General features: G+C 36.9%; 1 protein-coding gene across 1 annotated transcript in view; it reads left to right on the top strand.

The window, feature by feature from the left end:
- The window catches only part of NEGR1 (neuronal growth regulator 1), an 831,724-nt gene that overhangs the window by 648,268 nt on the left and 164,300 nt on the right, over nucleotides 1-19,156 (top strand). Inside the window, exon 6 of the mRNA XM_033115332.1 lies at nucleotides 10,986-11,137. Within this exon, the coding sequence (XP_032971223.1) occupies nucleotides 10,986-11,137 (152 nt within the window). The remainder of the gene's footprint in view (nucleotides 1-10,985; nucleotides 11,138-19,156) is intronic.

Below are 19,156 nucleotides of genomic sequence, written 5' to 3'. Positions count from 1 at the left end.
AACAGATAAAATTTAAAAGATGAGATACAAATAGATGTAAATGGACATTCTTAAATAGGCATTCTGTTATTTTCTTCCCACATTCCACCAGATCACTTTGTACACACCTTGAGGTATTTGCCCTCCATTTTGGAGACTGTTGTAAAAAGTATGGTAGTTTAAAGTAACAACATTTAAGGAATTTTTAAAGCCAATTTTAATGACATGCAACATTTACCCTGCATGCTGACTTTGCAATCTTACAACACATATTACCTAACTCACTTTGCACAATCTTAACCATTCCTTGCATCATTTTAACTAGATTACCCTGAGGGAAAAAAACACTATCTCATAAAGGTGAAATGACTTGTATAAGGGAAGTACAAAATGGGGAGTAAAATCTAATTTTGAGGCAACTGTAGGAGGTGATGAATATGTTTATGGCCTTGGTGGTGATGTTTCACAGGTGTATAGTACTTATCCTCTATATATACAGCTTTGTGTATGTCATATATACAATATAAATATGTATGATTTTTAAATGTCAATTATACTTCAGTAAAGTGATTTTTTTTAAAAGCAAAAACAAAACAAACCCCAAATTTCCTGACTCCTATGTTGTGTCAGGATATCCTTCTTCTCAATTTTATACCACAACTTTGATTACTCAGAAGAGACTAGAAGCAAGTCCCTTCTTTCTCTCTCTCTCTCTCTCTCTCTCTCTCTCTCTCTCTCTCTCTCTCTCTCTCTCTCTCTCTCTCTCTCTCTCTCTCTCTCTCTCTCTCTCTCTCTCTCTCATCCTCTCATTCACAAGGCCATTTTAGTAGGGAGAGCAGTTACATGTTTTGGCTTAGAAGGGTACTGCAAATAACTTCATTACCACCCCATTTAAAGATGATCTTCCTTGCTGGCCTCAGATTTTACTTCATTCAGCACTATGCATCGGGCACTATCTGTTAGCTAATTTAAAAATTTGAAAAGGAAATAAGTTCCTGCATTGAAGGAATTTGAATTTCTAATGTGATCTCACATTTTATTATTTTATTGTGTTCCTTTATTTATTTGTTATTTTATTAATTCCATTCTGACGAGATTTCACATATTTTAATAACTGAAATCTTATCAGTCCCACTCCACCACTCCTGTGATGACTTTGTCATGTAAGGCCAGGAAGGTAAAAAGGATAATACTCGTTCGTATGTGAAACAAGTGGGAGCATTTCAATTACTGAGAACTGGAGAGCATGTATCCATATAAGACATAAATACATATTATTATATTTAAAACTTGGGGCTAAGTGAACAACATTGGAAGTGGGCCATCTCCAGTTTGCAAGCCCCAACTTAGAGTTTATGACTTGTCATAAAAACCAACAAAATGAACTAAATACTAAGTAAGGAAACCCTAAATAGAGTCTGGTGAAAAGTGCACAGCCAGAGTCCATTCAACTCAAATCAGAGCATTCATAATTGCTTCCGGGAATGGTAGCCTTTGTGCTGGACACCAAATGATGAACACCATTTCCAACCATTACAAGGGGTCGAAAATAATCATAGGCAAGGAGAAAACATGGGTGATGTCATTTAAGTAGTGTGTGGAAAGGTTGTTTTTTTTAAAAAAAAAAAAAGAAAGAAAAGAAAAAGCCTTGTGATGCAGGATGGCAAATCAAGTGTAATAAGAGGTAAGGTTAGAAAGGCACCTTAGGGCAAAAATCGTAATGTCGTAAATGTCATGTAAGACATTTGGACTTGATTCCATAGGCATTCAGAAGCCATTGAAGAGCTTTTCAAGAGTAGTAAAGTGGTCCACTCCTTGTGTCACAAAGCGTTTCATGGAGCAGTTGGCAGGAATGGAAGGGAAAGACATGCAATATGGCTTAAACTAGAGTATCGACTGCACAGTTAAAGAGCAGGAGAGGGCCAGCCCGGTGGCTCAGGCGGTTGGAGCTCCATGCTCCTAACTCTGAAGGCTGCCGGTTCGATTCCCACATGGGCCAGTGGGCTCTCAACCACAAGGTTGCCCGTTCAACTCCTCGAGTCCCACAAGGGATGGTGGGCTGTGCCCCCTGCAACTAAGATTGAACACAGCACCTTGAGCTGAGCTGCCTCCTGGATGGCTCAGTTGGTTGGAGCACGGGCTCTGAACCACAAGTTTGCCGGTTCAACGCCCGCAAGGGATGGTGGGCTGTGCCTCCTGCAACTAGAAAACAGCAACTGGACCTGGAGCCGAGCTGCGCCCGACACAACTAAGACTGAAAGGACAACAACTTGACTTGGAAAAACAGGCCTGGAAGTACACACTGTTCCCCCAATAAAGTCCTGTTCCCCTTCCCCAATAAAATCTTTTAAAAAAAAAAAAAAAAAAAAAAAGAGCAGGAGAGAGGAGAGATGGCATTTGTACATGTCAGTAGCTGATTAGATAAAAAGAAATGACAATTTAAAGGTAATTCCAAGTTTTCTATCTCAGTAACAACTGAATGGTGAAGCCATTGGCTGTGGCTGGGAACGAACACAGGAGAAGAGATTTGAGAGGGATCAGGCAACCTTTGGTTTGGGACACACTGACACTGAGATGTTAACACTGCATACACAGTCCCCCCAGTGCAGCTGAAATGTGTTTGTGTTCTTAAATATGTGGTTGTATTTTTAAAATAAATATCTGATCTTATCACTTTATCCTTGAATCCCTCCGGTGGTTCTTCACTGTCCCTAGGATAAAGTCTTTGACACCACAGTATAACATGCTAGACCTTCAAGTCCGGGCTCCTGTTTACTGTACAGCTATGAATCTTGCCATTCTGCCCTATCACAATAGGGACTATAACCATCCTGAAATATTTTAGTTCCCAAACTGTGACATGATCTTTGTCATTCAGGCCTCTGCATGTATTGACCCCTTTGCTTATAAGCCCTTTACACACACACACACACACACACACACACAAACACACACACACACAAACACACACACACACCCCCATACCTGGTTACCTTTGGCTGGCTGCCTTCCTCTGGTTCTTAAGTGTCAACTGAGATGTCACCACTTCCAGGAAAATTACCGTGAGCCTTTTTTACTATTAGAGGAAGCTCTCCGCATGTACTCCCAGGAACTCACCTCTGTCAAAGCACTTATTCAAGTACACTCAACTGTTTTACTTGTCTATCACTTCTCATCTATAATCTACCCAAGAGTGAAGAATCTGCCCTGTTCACCACTGAGTTTCCAGCATCTTACATGGTGGTTTGGAACACACTTTGTTCTAAGAATGAACCATGTAGCCTTTTAATAATGATAAACTAGAGCCATTGTTATTTTAATGCACTTTCAAATTGATAAGAGATCATTAGTACAAATGCATCCTGCCACCTTAGCATGTGGGACACTGTAAACCCAATATATGAATACAAAAAGAAAACTAGTTTCTTTTGCTCAATTCTGATTTCCCAGGATTTCTTTTTTTGCGAACGTGGCCTCTGCAAAATTGTTGTGTTGGTTTATTGTGGGATGAAATTTGACATTAAAATCATGGGCACATTGATATTAGAGAAGCAGTTTAAGCAGAGGAGAGAAATGTACTCATAGCCCAGGTTGTCAGGGATTCAAGACTCACTGCAGCAGGAGAGAACTGACACACGCACTGTAACCTTTGTTTATTTGGTGTGGAGTTAAAATGCAATATCTAAATTTTGGTGCAGCACAACATCATGGTGAAAACAAGGTTCTTACTAAAATTAAGAAATCTATGGAACCAAAATATACTTGGAATTAGTTAAGGTGTATATATAATTTATAATTAATTGTATACAAACAAGCTGTAATATTCTACCAATCAAAATAGAAGACACTATTGCAAAAAAAAAAAAAATGCAGTATCTTCCCCATACAAATCAAGCTGTCACAAGTAAAGGCAGCCCAAAGAACTCTAATCAAAGATTGTTAATTTCATTAAAAACTGATAAAGTAAATACGACAAACATTTTAAATAGCCTAATAAAGTCTAAATCATTAAAGTGTCCTTATAAGTTATAATAACATTAATTTATTCAAATGTGCAACTGAAGATAGATACCCCTTGAGGCTAAGACAGTGATGCATGATATTCTTCAGTCTGTTCCTAGGAATAAATGATATCATATTGTTTTTGAGCCCTGAGTACCAAGCAACATAGTAAACCAATCGGTTGCTATAGCAGCGTGTTCACATAAATTTCATTTCTCTCTAGTTTCTTGCTCCTTCTTTTAACTTTTATTTTTTTTATCCACCCTGCACATCTGTGAAAGGCCTAGATGAAGCTGATAATGTGCATGCAATTGATACTGAGTTTGGCACATCTTAAAATCATGATGCCATGATCTTTTCAGTCACTCTCCTACTTCTTTTCTTTAAAAATAATTTCCTGTGTGCTCAATATTTAATATTTTGCTGCCATCTGAGAGGAAATGTATCTGTTCTATCTAAGAAACAGACTTATCATTGAACAATAATAACACCTATCATATATCTAGTGCCTGCTTCATTCGATACATATATGTGCATAGATATTACATTTTATATATGTAAAAAAAACATTCTTATAGAAACACTTTGAGATTGGCTCTATTTTTCCCATTTCACAGAAGAAAAAAACTAAAAATTATAAAAATGTGAAAATGTAATTCATTCAGTCAAGTATGAAACCATTATTTACTGTGTGTCTATGAAGTACCTGACACTATGCTACATGCTTGGAATACCATGAATAACAAAACCAGCCAGGAACCTTGCCCTAATAGAGTTACACTCCCATGGGGAATGTGGACAGTAATCAAAATCACACTAATGTCTGAAAACTTACAAGTGAAAAGATGTCACAAAGAGAAGTATTTGATGTTATGATAATGATTTGACCAAGTCAGAGAGAACACAATAACGCTATCGCATCATTCGCATTTGAACTTTAGGGACGATTTTGGACTTACTTAAAAATATTACATTCTTGCCACTTGTCTAGTTTGTACTTTTCTTCCATTCTTGTTACATTCTTCATATACCATATGGAGAGAGATTTATTACCACCCAAATATTTAGTGAACCTAGGGGAAGAGAACAAACAATAATTGATGCTGAAGGTATGGGGAGGTGATTTGTGGAAGGAAGGAGATGAGAACTCATTTCATGCTTCTCATTTGGGGACTGTACGTAGCCTGAAAGGGTGACTCCATTGGATGCTGAAGACAGCTGCTGTAAGAGGCTGCAATGATGGGCATAGAAAGCCCCAGATAGATCATTGAGAGTCCAGATGGCCAGCTAAAGTCAACCCTACATTTTTTTTTCCTTTTTATTTATTTATTTATTTATTTATTTACTTTCTACTCCATTAGGTTCACCCCATGGAGTAGACCTGGCTCTTCCTAGCATGGATACCACACAGTGCTTTATTTAGCTCTATTTGTTTCATTCACTGGCTTCACTTTATTTCCTTGCACAACTGATGATTTCTGACTTGTCTCTCAAAACTCAAATACAACATTCTAGTTTCTAATTGGTGATTTGAATACAAATAGTTATTTTGGGAGGATAACAGTAATCAGAAGACCTGGGTTTGAATTTTGGTTCTGTCCCTTATCTAATTGTGGGAGATAAATTAACTTAATCTTTCTAAATTTCTTTTTTTTCATCTGTTAAATGGGACTAATAATGCTTACCTCTCAGGGTTGCTATGAAGATTAGTTGATATACATTTGAAAATGCTTAAATGTTTTCTGAATAGCAGCTTTCCACATTCTTAACACCAACATTTTTTGTACAATGTTGAAATGTTTTAATGTTAGGTTACTTCAGTCATAAATGTGTTGGGAACAGCTAAGCTTTTCAACGTGCAAAAAGCATTTTCCTGCTCACATTGAAAAGATTAGAAATACAGCCATGATTCAGAGCCAAAATACATGTAAGCTAGAACTCTATCATTAAGAGCATCATTATGCGATGTGTTGTGTTGTAGGGACTGATATATTATCTCTTTGTCATCTTTGGATATTCACGTGGAGCTAAGGTCCTTTAGATAGTCACTAAGTCACATTTGTCTTTTCTTCTTTGGTTTCTAAATCAGCGCCCAAGCATAGGAGGCATTTGATCACCATTTGATGACCAAATAAAACTTCATTTCCATTAAGACCATGTCAGAGTTCTATATTCACCCATGACTTTTTCAAAATCTTTTTTTTTTTTTTTTTAAGTAATGTCTTTAGTTCAACCTCTTGGAAACCCATAAGCCTGAAATCCATTGGTGGAAGTTGCATTTCTTTCTTTTGTGTAAAAATGACTCTTATGATTCAAGAACTACCTTCCTTCCCCTACTGTCTTTCATCTCTGTTATGCTAACACCCAAAGATCAATTAATAAGACTATATTAATTTTATCCAGTTATATAACATGATACATTATTATTGTATTCCCTTGTAATTCTACCCTGATAAAAGGTCTATCGTCATTTGAGAATACCTTTCCCTCTTCTATTCCAAGTGATTTTAACATTGTAAATGTTGTCTAATATTCGCGTATGTTTCCTATAATAGCAATTAAGTCTTTGTGTGACTATTTGCACCTAAAAGTTTGTTTCCCTAGAAATATTTATTGTTCCCTCTGACCTGGAAAGACAGATAATAAACAAAAGTCCCAAAACGTGTAGTGAGGCTGGATTTATACATATAAAATGAATGAGGTTTAGTGTAATGGCTCCATTTACTTTTGCAGTCATAACAATCAGTGCCAATGGCTTTGTGGTCAGCTTTGCTATTGTGATATTGCTGGGAGCTCTCCTGGCCATCCTATTCAGCTACTGCCTGCGAGAGGTTATGATTGTAAGGTTTGTGAGCATTTCATGAGTCAGAAATATAAGTATTACTAGTGATTAGCGTGCTTTCCATGTGCTACTTCCGACTGACACTTGAAAATATAAGAGACTATTCTAATTCATAACTAGTTAGCTGGTCAGGCTGTGTTACTCATGAGTTGGCAGCATCTGCTGGCAAAGCAAACAGCCTGCAGTTCACAGATATGAGGCATTAGCAAAAGCCAGAAGGAAGAAGACTGAGGGCAATGGCCCTCGGTATTCAGGCTGCTACAACAAATTACCACACACTAGGTAGCTTAGAAATGGCAGTTCCTTGTCTCACAGTTCCGGAGGCTGGAAGTCCGAGATCAAGATGTCAACATGGTCTGGTGAGGGTTCTCTTCTGGATCACAGACTTTCTCATTGTATGTTACATTGCAGAAGGGGCTAGGGAATCTCTCTGGAGCCTCTTTTATGAGGCACTTATCCCATTCATGAGGGTTCCACCTTCATGACTTTTAAGTACCTCTCAAAGACCCCGCCTACTAACACTGTCACCTTTGTAGGCTAGGATTTTAACATATAAACTTTGGAGGATCATAGTGATATGGAACAAACTCCTGTTAGTGGCAGAGGGGAGCGGACCACAGTAACAGAAGAATCGTATAGCTATGAGGTCTACTGAATGGTAAAAATACCAAAAAATAAAAATGACCACACACTTCTAAGAAAGCACCATATGCTGACAATCTAATGCTAAGGAAAGGAATGCCATACTTTAACCCCTAGCTCAACAAAATTAGTTTCTCTCTCTTTGGGAGGAAAACATCTCTCATTCTAGAATCTAAGTCAATACAAGAAGGATGCCCTTAAAACTTGAAAAAGTTAAGTGTTCAGGGAAAAGAGAGAAAGAACTCCAAAAAAGGCAATATTTGAATTTACTTCTCTGGTTTTATTGAAAGGTGTATTGTAAACTATTGCTTAAGTTGTCACTTTTAGATTTCACATCACTGATGCGAGGAAACCTGGTTTCAAACAAGTCTGCAATGGATATGAAAAAACCTTGGAGCCAGAATCATTCTTGAACAGACTCATATATGCATGCTTGAAACTGATCAAGGACTTTCTTTAACACAGAATGACAATTCACTTTGTCAAATATATGTTTTTATTGATAAAAAGGAATGATTCTCTTTACTCATATATCCAACTGTACTGGAATAAATCTGTTTCATAAAAATTAACCATCAATGCGCTCTCTGACTATTTGTTTTTAATCAAGGGGTAAAATTATATTAGGGCCATACTGATAAGACTTCTATGTGTGGCTCTAATTTCTATATCCAGTAACTAAAAGTAGATGTGTCATTAACAGGGCCATTGTGACTAAAACACCCTCTGTTGTAAACACTTGTTTATATGTCTGGTTCCTCTCTCCAGGTTTGACCTCTGAAGGGCCTTCAAAAATATTCGAAAACCATGTGCTGCCCAGTTTAGTCCCTAGTCACATAGCACAGAACTCATGTCTGTAGCAATTAACGACTACAATTTCGGAATTGGTATAGCTGAGAAAGTCCCTCATCCACCCCTCTGCCCCCAGGATACCTGTAGGAAAATCACGGACGTACACCCTTAAGAGAGATACTCCATCTCAGAAATCACTCTTTCTCAAGGTCAGCTTTGCAAAGGCTGCCCCAGCCATCTACCAGGCCAAGAGATTCTGAAATGGTGTTTGAGAAGTCAGCACTTCTGAGATTCCCAACTATATGAGAAAGGAAGCTTTGGATTCTCCAGCAACCTCAGAGAGGTAGCTTCCTCTGAGAGGGAAGAAAATACCCCCAGGGTAGACACTTTTCTTTTTTATTGGCCAGAATCACCCTCTAGGCTGATCGGAGCAGCAGGGGTTGGAGCACTCGTGTGACACACCGGTGAGGATGCACCAGATGCCAAAAGGGGGCCCACACATACAGAGCTTGGATAAGACGCATGATTTAGCAACATCTGTGGCTTTGCCTTCAGATACATGAAAGGTCAGAGAATAGGAAGCTGGCTCAGAGGACAGCCATAAGGAACATAAGCAAATAGCTCCAGGAAGTAACTAAATCTGCTCCCTTGAGATTTTATCCCCAGAGTCTGGCCAAATGAAGACCCTGACGATTTACTGTGTTTTCTCAATTCTCTAGCACCAAAATGAACCTTGGTTTGGTAGATAGGGCACAATGACGTTTTAATAGTCTAGGAAGTTGCTGAGTCTTCTGGAGAATTTGTCCGTTGAATAGATATGGGCAAACTGATTGCAGCCATAATGCTGATGCTCTCAGGACAATGAAACTGTGATTTTTTTTTTAAACATACAACATATATTAATGAGTTAAAATAAATTTTTTAATGTGATGTAGAAAATATGTGATAATCACTATGGGAATTTAGCACAAATTTTGATAGATTTGCAACGTGAGGCAGAAGAGTAAAAGCTGCTATAGCCTTGATATTTTATGCCCTATTTTCTTGTGTCAGACTTGGAGATCACTAGGTTTCTTGCTCAAGTTAAAGTTTTTCAATATTTATTCAACTCCAAGTTGTATTAACCTGATTAAACTTTGAGTTTTAGATAAGCCTAATTCAGCTATTATATGAAATGTAAGTCACTCCCAGATGAATCAAGCATGGCTTGATTTAACACAACAGTATATTTTATCTAGATTCAGATGCAAGTCCCATAACATAATGCAAAGGATGTCAACCTAAACTCTCAGGGGAATGTCATTTATTAGCATCTTTGTAATTAAACACCTATTTAGTACTAAAACCTGAACACATTAAAGAGGTGAAACTAAGACACCATTTGGGCTATCAACCTACATAGTTCATACTGTGATTGGCACATCTTATTCACAATAAACATAAGGGACAGTTAAGGAGAAATTTTCTGGTTGGCATCTCCATTATAGCAGAATTCATAATGAAAGAGAGAATATCTTGAAGGGGCCACTGAAAAGGGCTTATCAATCCTTGTCTCGTGGGGATGTCACCCAGATTTCATTGACCTATGAAATACTTACTGTGTACCTAGGATACCACTATTAAGTGCTACGTGGGATGCAAATATAAAATAAGGTATGCCCATATGGCCCTGTCTTTTGAGGAATTTAAAACAATTCAGTTTATTTGGGTTGAAAACACTTGTGTGCACGGAAACTGCTAGAAAGAACAGTTGAAAACCGTGGTTTTGGTTATCAATCCCACAAGAATTTGGACAGAAATGTGCAGAGAGAAAGAGAGTCATTTAAGGAGCATTAGAGAAAAGATATAGGATGTAGGTCAGCACCAGATGAGAAGGGAAGGATCTAGATGGCAGAAATCAAAGGAGATGATGACCGCTGGGTACAGATTCAGGAAAAGAGTGAAGCAGGTGTGAGGGCACTGAGAATGGTAAAGCTACACCAGCCTATGTGAGAGTGAGGGCCTCTGCTGGGAAATCTGGAGAGAGATTGTTGGGTAGTCAAACTGGAATCCCATAAAATGTAACCCCATACCAAGGCTCAGAAAAGTTAAAAGATTTCCCCAGGCACATTCCTAAAATGCAGCAGAGGTGAGATTCAACTTTCAATACTACCCTTAAAACTAGCTTGCTGTCTTTTTCTAGATTAGTCATTCCAACAGCAAATCATCTGTCTGGCTTGTCTATGGCAGCCGTGAAGTGCCTGGATTGACCCTGGATTCACTGAGAACCATCCTATCACAATCGTAGGCTCAACTTTTATGGGAGTTATCCAATAATATCATCTGAAATGGCCTAGACATTTCCCAGCCAGCTTACCCAGAAACCATCAGTGTGTGCTTTTAATGGAATCTTTATATTTAATTTCCTTTACTCTTTCTTGACTTTTAACAGATGAGATGCCATTGTTGTGGTGTGTTTCATTTTCTAAAATACAAAACAATGTGTGAGTGGGACATGTACATATCTGAGCTCAATTTGTCATATAGTACAAACAATCCCATAGGAACAGTCTACAGCTGTCATACAACCTCTCCTTTCCTCTACTAAGGAAAATATAATTGCACCATTATCATGCTATACACTAATAGAAGTGTGGTCATAACTGTCTATGGGTTGCATTGCAACCCCATCTAAGATAAAAATGATATCCACAATATATATTTACCTAGAGTTTATTTTGTCTTCTAGGCTCTTCAATGGCCAACAAGGAATTATCATTCAAAATTTCAGCACAAGATCTATTCTCACTGTTACCAATGTGACACAGGAGCACTTCGGCAACTATACTTGTGTGGCTGCCAACAAGCTAGGCACAACCAATGCGAGCCTGCCTCTCAACCGTAAGTAATAGTGTTCCCAAAATGCTCCCATGGGCCTCTTGGCTCCTATTCATCAGTAGAGATAAAACATAAGAATGGAGTATGTTCATTTTAGGATTCAGCCTGAAGTGTCACATTTCTTACACAGAAGAACTTGGCCCCAAAATAATATGTGTGTTTGAGAATTTTATAATCCCTACAGAAGTCTACATATGCTTAGAGAAATGTCTTAGGGCTGAGAAAAGGAAAAAAATATTACATAAATAATAGGACCCACTGAAAAATGTCTTCTGACTACAGCTGGTTGGTTTGGTGAGGTTTTGTTTGTTTTTAAAAATATGTTATCTTATCTTGAAACAGATTAATTTGTGTTGAATTTACTCTTCGTTGGTTCTCTTTAGAAAAATAGTAAGTAAATGATCATGTACAAATATTTTATCCATATAGAGAACAATTTTACTCAAAACTCTTTTAAAATGCAACTTAAGGTTTTACTAAAATAAGTACTATATTTCTAATGTATCTTAGTTCCTAAGGACTAGAAATGAAAAACGAAGAGCAAACACACACAAGGGTGAGTTGAGGGGAGAGCCACCTATTGCAATGTTTTCTCCTGCAATTCATTTTAGTGCTTTTTAGAGGCTGAATAAGCAAATTGTTTAATTTCTAAGCCACTACATATTTTGAAATGGAGTGTTTCTCAAAACGTTCAAAAAAGACTACAGAGAATATACTATCTTTTCAATTCCACAAAGTTATCTGAATCATCCATATCTCTTATATTTAATATTTTAGAGTAACCTAATATGTATGTGTGTGTATATATATATATGTGTGTGTATATATACACATATATATATATATATGTTATCATTCTGTGATCGTAAAATGCAAATATTATGTACTTAATCACAGACATGATCATTTCCATTCCACAGAAATGGGGATGGGATATATAATATTCCTACTACTTAAAAACATACTACAGTAAGTCTCATGATTTGTGAACTTTGAATTACCATGATTTAAGAAACTCTGATCTTAAAATATATCAGTTTGTTGTTCATAAAAAATAATCATTTGAAAATGATTTATTCTATATATACTTTTTAAAATCACCTCATTTGTTATTCCAGCTTAATACTTCTTAATATATCTTAGTATCTCCACTCCGAAAGAAAAACATTTGTTGCCATGCAATAGGCATAGTGTAATATACTTGCTTGAGTTTCTTTCATGAGAATGATTTATTTAATGTAATTATGAATAATATAAACCATTGAAAATATTATAGAGCAATGTGAATTCCAATGCAATGTAAATATTGATACTTCTTTGGTATGTTATTAATATTTTAAATGGTTTAAATATTCAAGGACCTGACGCAATAACTGAATTAAAAAGGCAAAGTAAAGAAAAATTTAAGACTTAATAACACATTAAACTTTTGCTATTTAAATTTCCAAAGTCATATTCTGATGTTCAAACTGAAACAGTAATGAATGCAACAAATTAGGAACAAATGTCACTTATTTAAATGTTTGTGTTACTCTGGCAGCATTAACACAATCATCTTGAAATAAAGCACAGCTCCAACGGCCTCTCTAAATGTGGTATCCTCAGAATGGACTTCAATGATCTGTCTCTCTCTTTGCCATCAGCTTCCTGTATGTATAGGTGCTACAAAATACTAGTGTAGTTTATTTGTTGATAAAGACATAGTATGCAAATATTGTCTGTAATTATGAACATAGCCCTGGAAGTTGAAGGAAATACCCATGTATGAAGAACTCTTGTATGACCTCATCTGAAGATCTTATTTCAGTAAGCATTTCTATTGTGTACAATAACTATCTTTATATATTTTTCATCTCTACCAAATTATGTTTGTTGAGAAAGCAGGGTCATATCTGATTAACTTTGTTATCTCCCATATCACCAATGTAGTACCTGCTACTTAGTAGGCAATCAGTAAATCTTTAGTGAGGAAATGAATTAACAAAATGTTGAATAAGTAATTGAAAGGATAATAAATACATGGATGAATGAACTGGGTTTTAGCTGTAGAATGTGTATTTGTAGTTTCTAGATATATAACTAATGCTATAAGTAGCGTTTATTGTTAGCTTACTATGGAACAGATCCTATTCTAGTCTCTTCATATAAATGTCTTCATTTAATTCTCAAACAATCCAAAAAGATAAATTCTATAATTCTTCTCTTACCAATGAAGAAACAGAAAAAGACAGATTAAAAGCTTGTTCAAAGTTATCTGGTTAAGACGTTAATAAGTAACAAAGCAAAAACTTGAATCCTCACAGTCTGGCTTCAGAGCCCAAGCTTTTATCTCCTACATTTCACCGTCTCTCAGTATAAACATAAAACCATCAGTGGGGAGAGATAAATTGTATCATTTGCAAAATACTCTTTGCAAGATAAAACCTCTACCTCTACCTATAGCATGTTTGTCCTTCTTGTAGTTTTTATCACCTTTGCTTTAATAGCTTAGGGTGGTATTCTTTGATATAGAAAAACTTTTTAAATAAATGTTTAGATATAAACAGCATGTATCAGATATCAAATTTAAGTACCTAAAAGATGAAGGGCATCAATGTTTGACTTAAAATTTATACAAAAATGAGACTCAGAAACATTTATACACATTATTATGGAATTTTAAATCTCCTTGGAATAATACAATATCCAACACAGGTATTGTGAATCTACAGACTATATATAGGGAAAGACAGCTTTTCTTAAGTTCATACAATGCTAGCTAGAGAGAAAGCAGTGTGTCCCTTAGTAAGAACTCCTGTCATATCTTCACAAGGTCTATGAATGGGAGAGTCTTCAACCTCTAAACTGATCCAAGACTAGAAGCCAGTTTAAGCAGATTTAATATTAGCTTGTGACATGCTAAAGGTTTTCTTTAATCTGTTACTGAAGAGCAGCTCTTCGCAAGTGTGTAAAGCTAACTAACCCATCTTCTCATCTAGGAGAAAAGATGTAGACTCCAGAGTCTGTCCCTCTATACCTGGTGGTATTTGGAACATGCCAAGAAGAATCAAATTTCATGCTTTCATGATTTGTATTCCTGAACAGTTAATATGCTCAAAGACAGGGTAACCAAAAATGTGAGCTACCTAGCATAGTGCTTATACATAGCAAACACTCAAACTGGTTGATAATAGAATTTCAACAGAGCTTTTAGCCACTGAGAATCAGCTCCTCATCCATAACTATTTAGAATACATCCTGAGGCTATTACAGTGTACCCCTAGTTTGTAATAACCTACATTTTCCAGGTCACCAAGAAGATGAAAGGCAAGAAACAATAATTTTGGGATTTGCCATAACTAAGACCATCCAAAACGGAATGTAGCGCCTTTTGGTGTGTAAATGTGTGTGTATGTTTCACATAAAGGGAGTCAAACAAGTCTTGATTTGAACCCCAGTTTTACCACGTATCAGTTATGTGTGACTTTGAGTAAGCTACCTAAATGTCAAAGCCTCATTTAATTCATTTATCAAATGGGGGCAGTGATAGCTCCCACGTACAGAATAAAAATTAAATGGGATGATGCATATAAAGCACTTATCATTCAGCCTGGATCAAAGTAAACATTCAGTAAATGTTAACCATTGTTATTATATAATATTCCCCAAGAGCACTCAGTTCAATTCATTTCAAAAACATATAAATATATGTTTAGATATATTTATGTTTTTGAAATGAACCGAGTGCTCTTGGGGAATATTATATAACAATGGTTAACATTTACTGAATGTTATGTATATATATGTGTATGTGTATGTGTATATATATATATATGTATATATATATGTGTGTGTATATATATATATATACATATATATATATATATATATATATATGACTGACCTTATTTGATGACTGACTGCTAGTAGTTTACTGAAGGATTAGATGGTAATCTCTCACTGGCAAGCCAAAAAGCAAACGTGCAAATTTGAAATAATGTCCCAACTCTAGCTCGTAACTTAACCTCACCCCTTGCTCAGTGCATGAACCAGAATTTGTGGCACTAATGTCAGATTACATATGATGTTTACAGCATAGAAGTTCAGCCATCCAGGAGATTCAAAGAGTAAAGGCAGAACTAAAACAATTGTTCTATTCTGAAGCTCCGGAAATTCATTCAATGGCAGCATTCATTCTCCAAATAGGTATATTGGCTGCCTATAATGGGCAAGGCACTGTGCTAGATGCTGGAAAGAAAAGGGTTAGTACAACTGGAGCCCCATCTTCAAAGACTTCTCAGAGGAATGAGGCGTGGGGAGCAACAAAACAAGCAACTGTGATGCAGTATAATCAATGGTGCCATAGCAGGGCAGAGAAGAGGCTGCTAATTCAGTCTCGGATGCCATGATAGGCCTGTCCTCTGGAGCAGGTAATATCACTATATGAATTATAACTAAGATACAGCTCAAACGCCACCGTAGTCATCACTGTCTCATTTTTAAAGGCAGACCTTTGCAGAATTAATTCAATAACAATCAGGAGCACAGTGTACAGTGGCACAAATGAGAGGATGATCAAGTCAATCTCAGTGACTCAGGGTAAGCTGTAGAGGAGATGCACTTACACTAAGGATGGATTGGGTTGAGCGAGCCTGGGTATGGGATTGGGGAGTTGGGAGGTGGTGAGAGAGAGACTCCAGTATGGAATGGCTCTGACATGGCAGTGTGAAACAATCCAACATGTTTGAAGACATGACAGTACTTTAATGTAATTAGAGTAAAAGATGAGAGGAGAGAGTGTTGAGAGATGACGCTGGACAAGTTGGTGGAATTAGGACAGGAAGGGGCACAAATGAATTTGGACTTTATCCTTCTGGTTTTGGGAAGCCAAAAGGAAGAATATAAACAGATTTGGTTTCTGACAGATGTTCTTAGCCAATGTGAAGGGCTAAATCCAGCTTATTAGACTTATAATAATAAAGGCAAAAGAAGTTAATTGCACAAAAAGAGTAACAGAGATGAGACAGTTGATAAATAATTAGGAAAAGGAGTTAATGACTAGAAACTAGGTAGGGGATTGTGGGAATCTAGATAACTCCCAACATTTAGTCTGGATGACATTAAGGAGGACAGAACACAAGAGGAAACTTATCACTTTTAGATTTGAGGGGGAGACAGAGATTGAAAGAAGAGAAATAACTTCAATTTTAGACATATTCAGTTGGATGTAATGTTCAGGAAGTAGCCGGAATCGAAGTCCAGAATGGAGATATGATCTGGAAGTTATCACAATGGAGGTGGTACTTTCTGTCATGAGAATAAATATTTCTCCTAAAGGTCATGTAGGGTGAAAGGATGAGCAAGAAAAGATGACCAAAATCCAAGTAAAACCAGCATCAAGGCATGAGCAGAAGAAGGGAAACATCCTGTGGAAGCATGTGGACTCGATTTGATGCAGATACCAGAGGAGGATCAGTGCCATGGAAGCCATGGGAGGAGACCAAGTCAAGAAGAGGGGGTGTCAGCAGTGTCCGATGCTACAGCAGGTCAGAGAAAGTCTTTAAATCAACTGCTGTCTCTGACAATTGGCAGTTATGGATGATCTTTGCCAGACCAGTTTCTGTAAAAAAAGCAGAGACATAGGCAGTAAACTTTCTACCGGCGAGGATATGAAAGGAAGAACACAGACTGAGGACCTGCCATGATGCTTCAGCAGCTTCTCTGATTTGGGCTTCATTTCTGATTAATAAACCCAATGGCTATATTTCTATTCGTCCGTGACCTGCAAAGATGTAGCAATCCTGGTCTTTGGGGAAATACACTTGCTATGTTTCTTGCTGTTTGGCAAGCCTCCCTCATTCTCCTCTTTACTCACATCTTTCTTGGGTCCCAGAGAAACAAGAAAGGGCTTTGATTTCATCTGAACTCACCGTAAATGTCTTTGCCTCCCATGGCCTGTGGGCCTCTGATTGTCATCATAAGAGGAACTGTAGTTCTAAATACGGAAGTTCGTAGTTTCAATATAATTACTTCAGGTAGAATGTACTTTCTCAAGTAAGGGGAAAGCAAACTGTATGGTGGAAAAACTACAGGAAAGCTAGTATAAAATGAATCCCTCATCCTCAAGATTATCTGTCTGGAAATTTCTGAAATATGTCTGCATCTAAACAGTCTATGTGTGTGTATATGAGTGTGTGTGTGTGTGAGAGAGAGAAAGAGAGAGAGAGAGAGAGAGAGAGAGAGAGAGAGAGAGAGAGAGAGAGAGAGAGAATATTCTGTAGTCAGTGTAGATCAGCCTCAGGGAACAAGTGCTTTAAACAAAATTAATAATGGATGAGAGTGTGCCAAGTATTCATAAAAAAAATCCTTTATAAGTACAAAAAATTGGGATTCATAATTATTTGGGATTTTATTATTATTTTCAACTGTGTTTTTTGCTGCATGAGCATGAGCAACTGAAAGAGATGATTCCTCTAAGACTTCTCCTGAAGGAGTGTGAACTGAATGGTCTTATCCTGCCATCTATGGGTCCAATTCATCAAATATACACCGTCATTTGATCAGTAATTTAGTTACCAATAAAAGTCATTTCTATAAGTAAAACATATATGCTTCATTTCCCACTTTCTCAGTAGAACAGATATTTATTATAGGACGTGTATTAAAAGACTCATAATGGAAAGGGAAATAAGGAAAGAAAATTAGTTACGAAGGAAGAAATCTTAACTACATAAACCAAGGGCTTAAAATTCACAATGCTTTAACGTAACAACCTTCTCCTGAGACCTATATATGACAATATTTGGGAAAATTCAAGCTTTAATATTAACAGAGTCTGTGCTTACAGTCCCAAATACATAACAATAATATTGCTACAATGTGTGGATGCCAATCCCCCCTTTAATGCGTTCTCAAAAGTGTGGTGACAAATCTTTTGCTAGAATATAGGCCCTAATGATGTCGTAGGGACTTCTTTTCTTGAACGTGTATGTGTGCATGTGTGTGCGCGTGTGTGCACGTGTGCACACATACAAACACACACATGCATATATGCATTTATTCAGATAACAAAGCATTTGCCTCAGAAATATAACACATAAAATATTCAAGGACCCACCAAAACTGCCGTTTCCCTGCCTTAGCAACCCTGTGGAGACAATAATGAAGTTCTAATTTTAAATGCTTTGTATAATCAGTGCTATTTAACTTTCTGGAAAATCTCCTCTCATGTTAGAGGATATTTCTTCCCAGTCTACTTAATTTGATGGACACCTTCTCTTTGAGATTAAAAAAAGGAAAAAAAAATGGCAGTAGCTTGTATCCAGAAGGAAAATGGAAGAGGCTATTAGAGAAAGTAAGAATGTGGGTAGCATAACAGTTTTTCCCTGTTTAGATCTGACTGTTGCAGGCGAACATTATTTTTTGACTGATTTGTTGAATTTGGAACCAGCTGTGCCCTTGCAAGTAGTATTTCATCTCTCTGCTTGTTTCAATAGTCCCCACATGCCAATAAGCAACTGTACGGGCTCTCTGTTATTTTTGACTATTATAATGAACCTTGATTCCTTGTGAAAGGTGATACAACACATTTGAATGATTCATATTTTCAATTGAAATTGATTTTCCCTCTTGCATCTTAAAAGAGATGGGGTTTTCATCTTGGTTGAAAGAGGCAGTCATAAATTTAGACTTGGTGATTGTTGAAGACGGTATGCTATGCTCGTTTTAGCCTCACAGCTTTAAGACATTAATGAGAAGCCTTTCATGGATGTTCTACTAATAGATAGGTGACAAAAATTAGGTTTGCATTTGTAGGTAGATTTTGCTATAGCTAAATCAGCCTATCGAATGTCACTTTACTAAACAGAAATACACAGGCAACAGCATAATCATCACACAAATAATGTTTGAATATAAATTTGCTGAAATGGAATATGAGTAAAGCAAGAGGATATTTGTCCTCCCCAACTTGAAGCCTAGAACCTATGTGTATTCTCTAGAAGCTAGACATAAAATGGTCATTCAGTGCCATTCATGAGTAAC

The sequence above is a fragment of the Rhinolophus ferrumequinum genome, chromosome 9 (assembly GCF_004115265.2).
Source record: "Rhinolophus ferrumequinum isolate MPI-CBG mRhiFer1 chromosome 9, mRhiFer1_v1.p, whole genome shotgun sequence".
NCBI lineage: Eukaryota > Metazoa > Chordata > Mammalia > Chiroptera > Rhinolophidae > Rhinolophus > Rhinolophus ferrumequinum.
The sequence above is the reverse complement of the archived record's forward strand: the minus strand, read 5'-3'. Positions and strand labels throughout refer to the sequence as shown.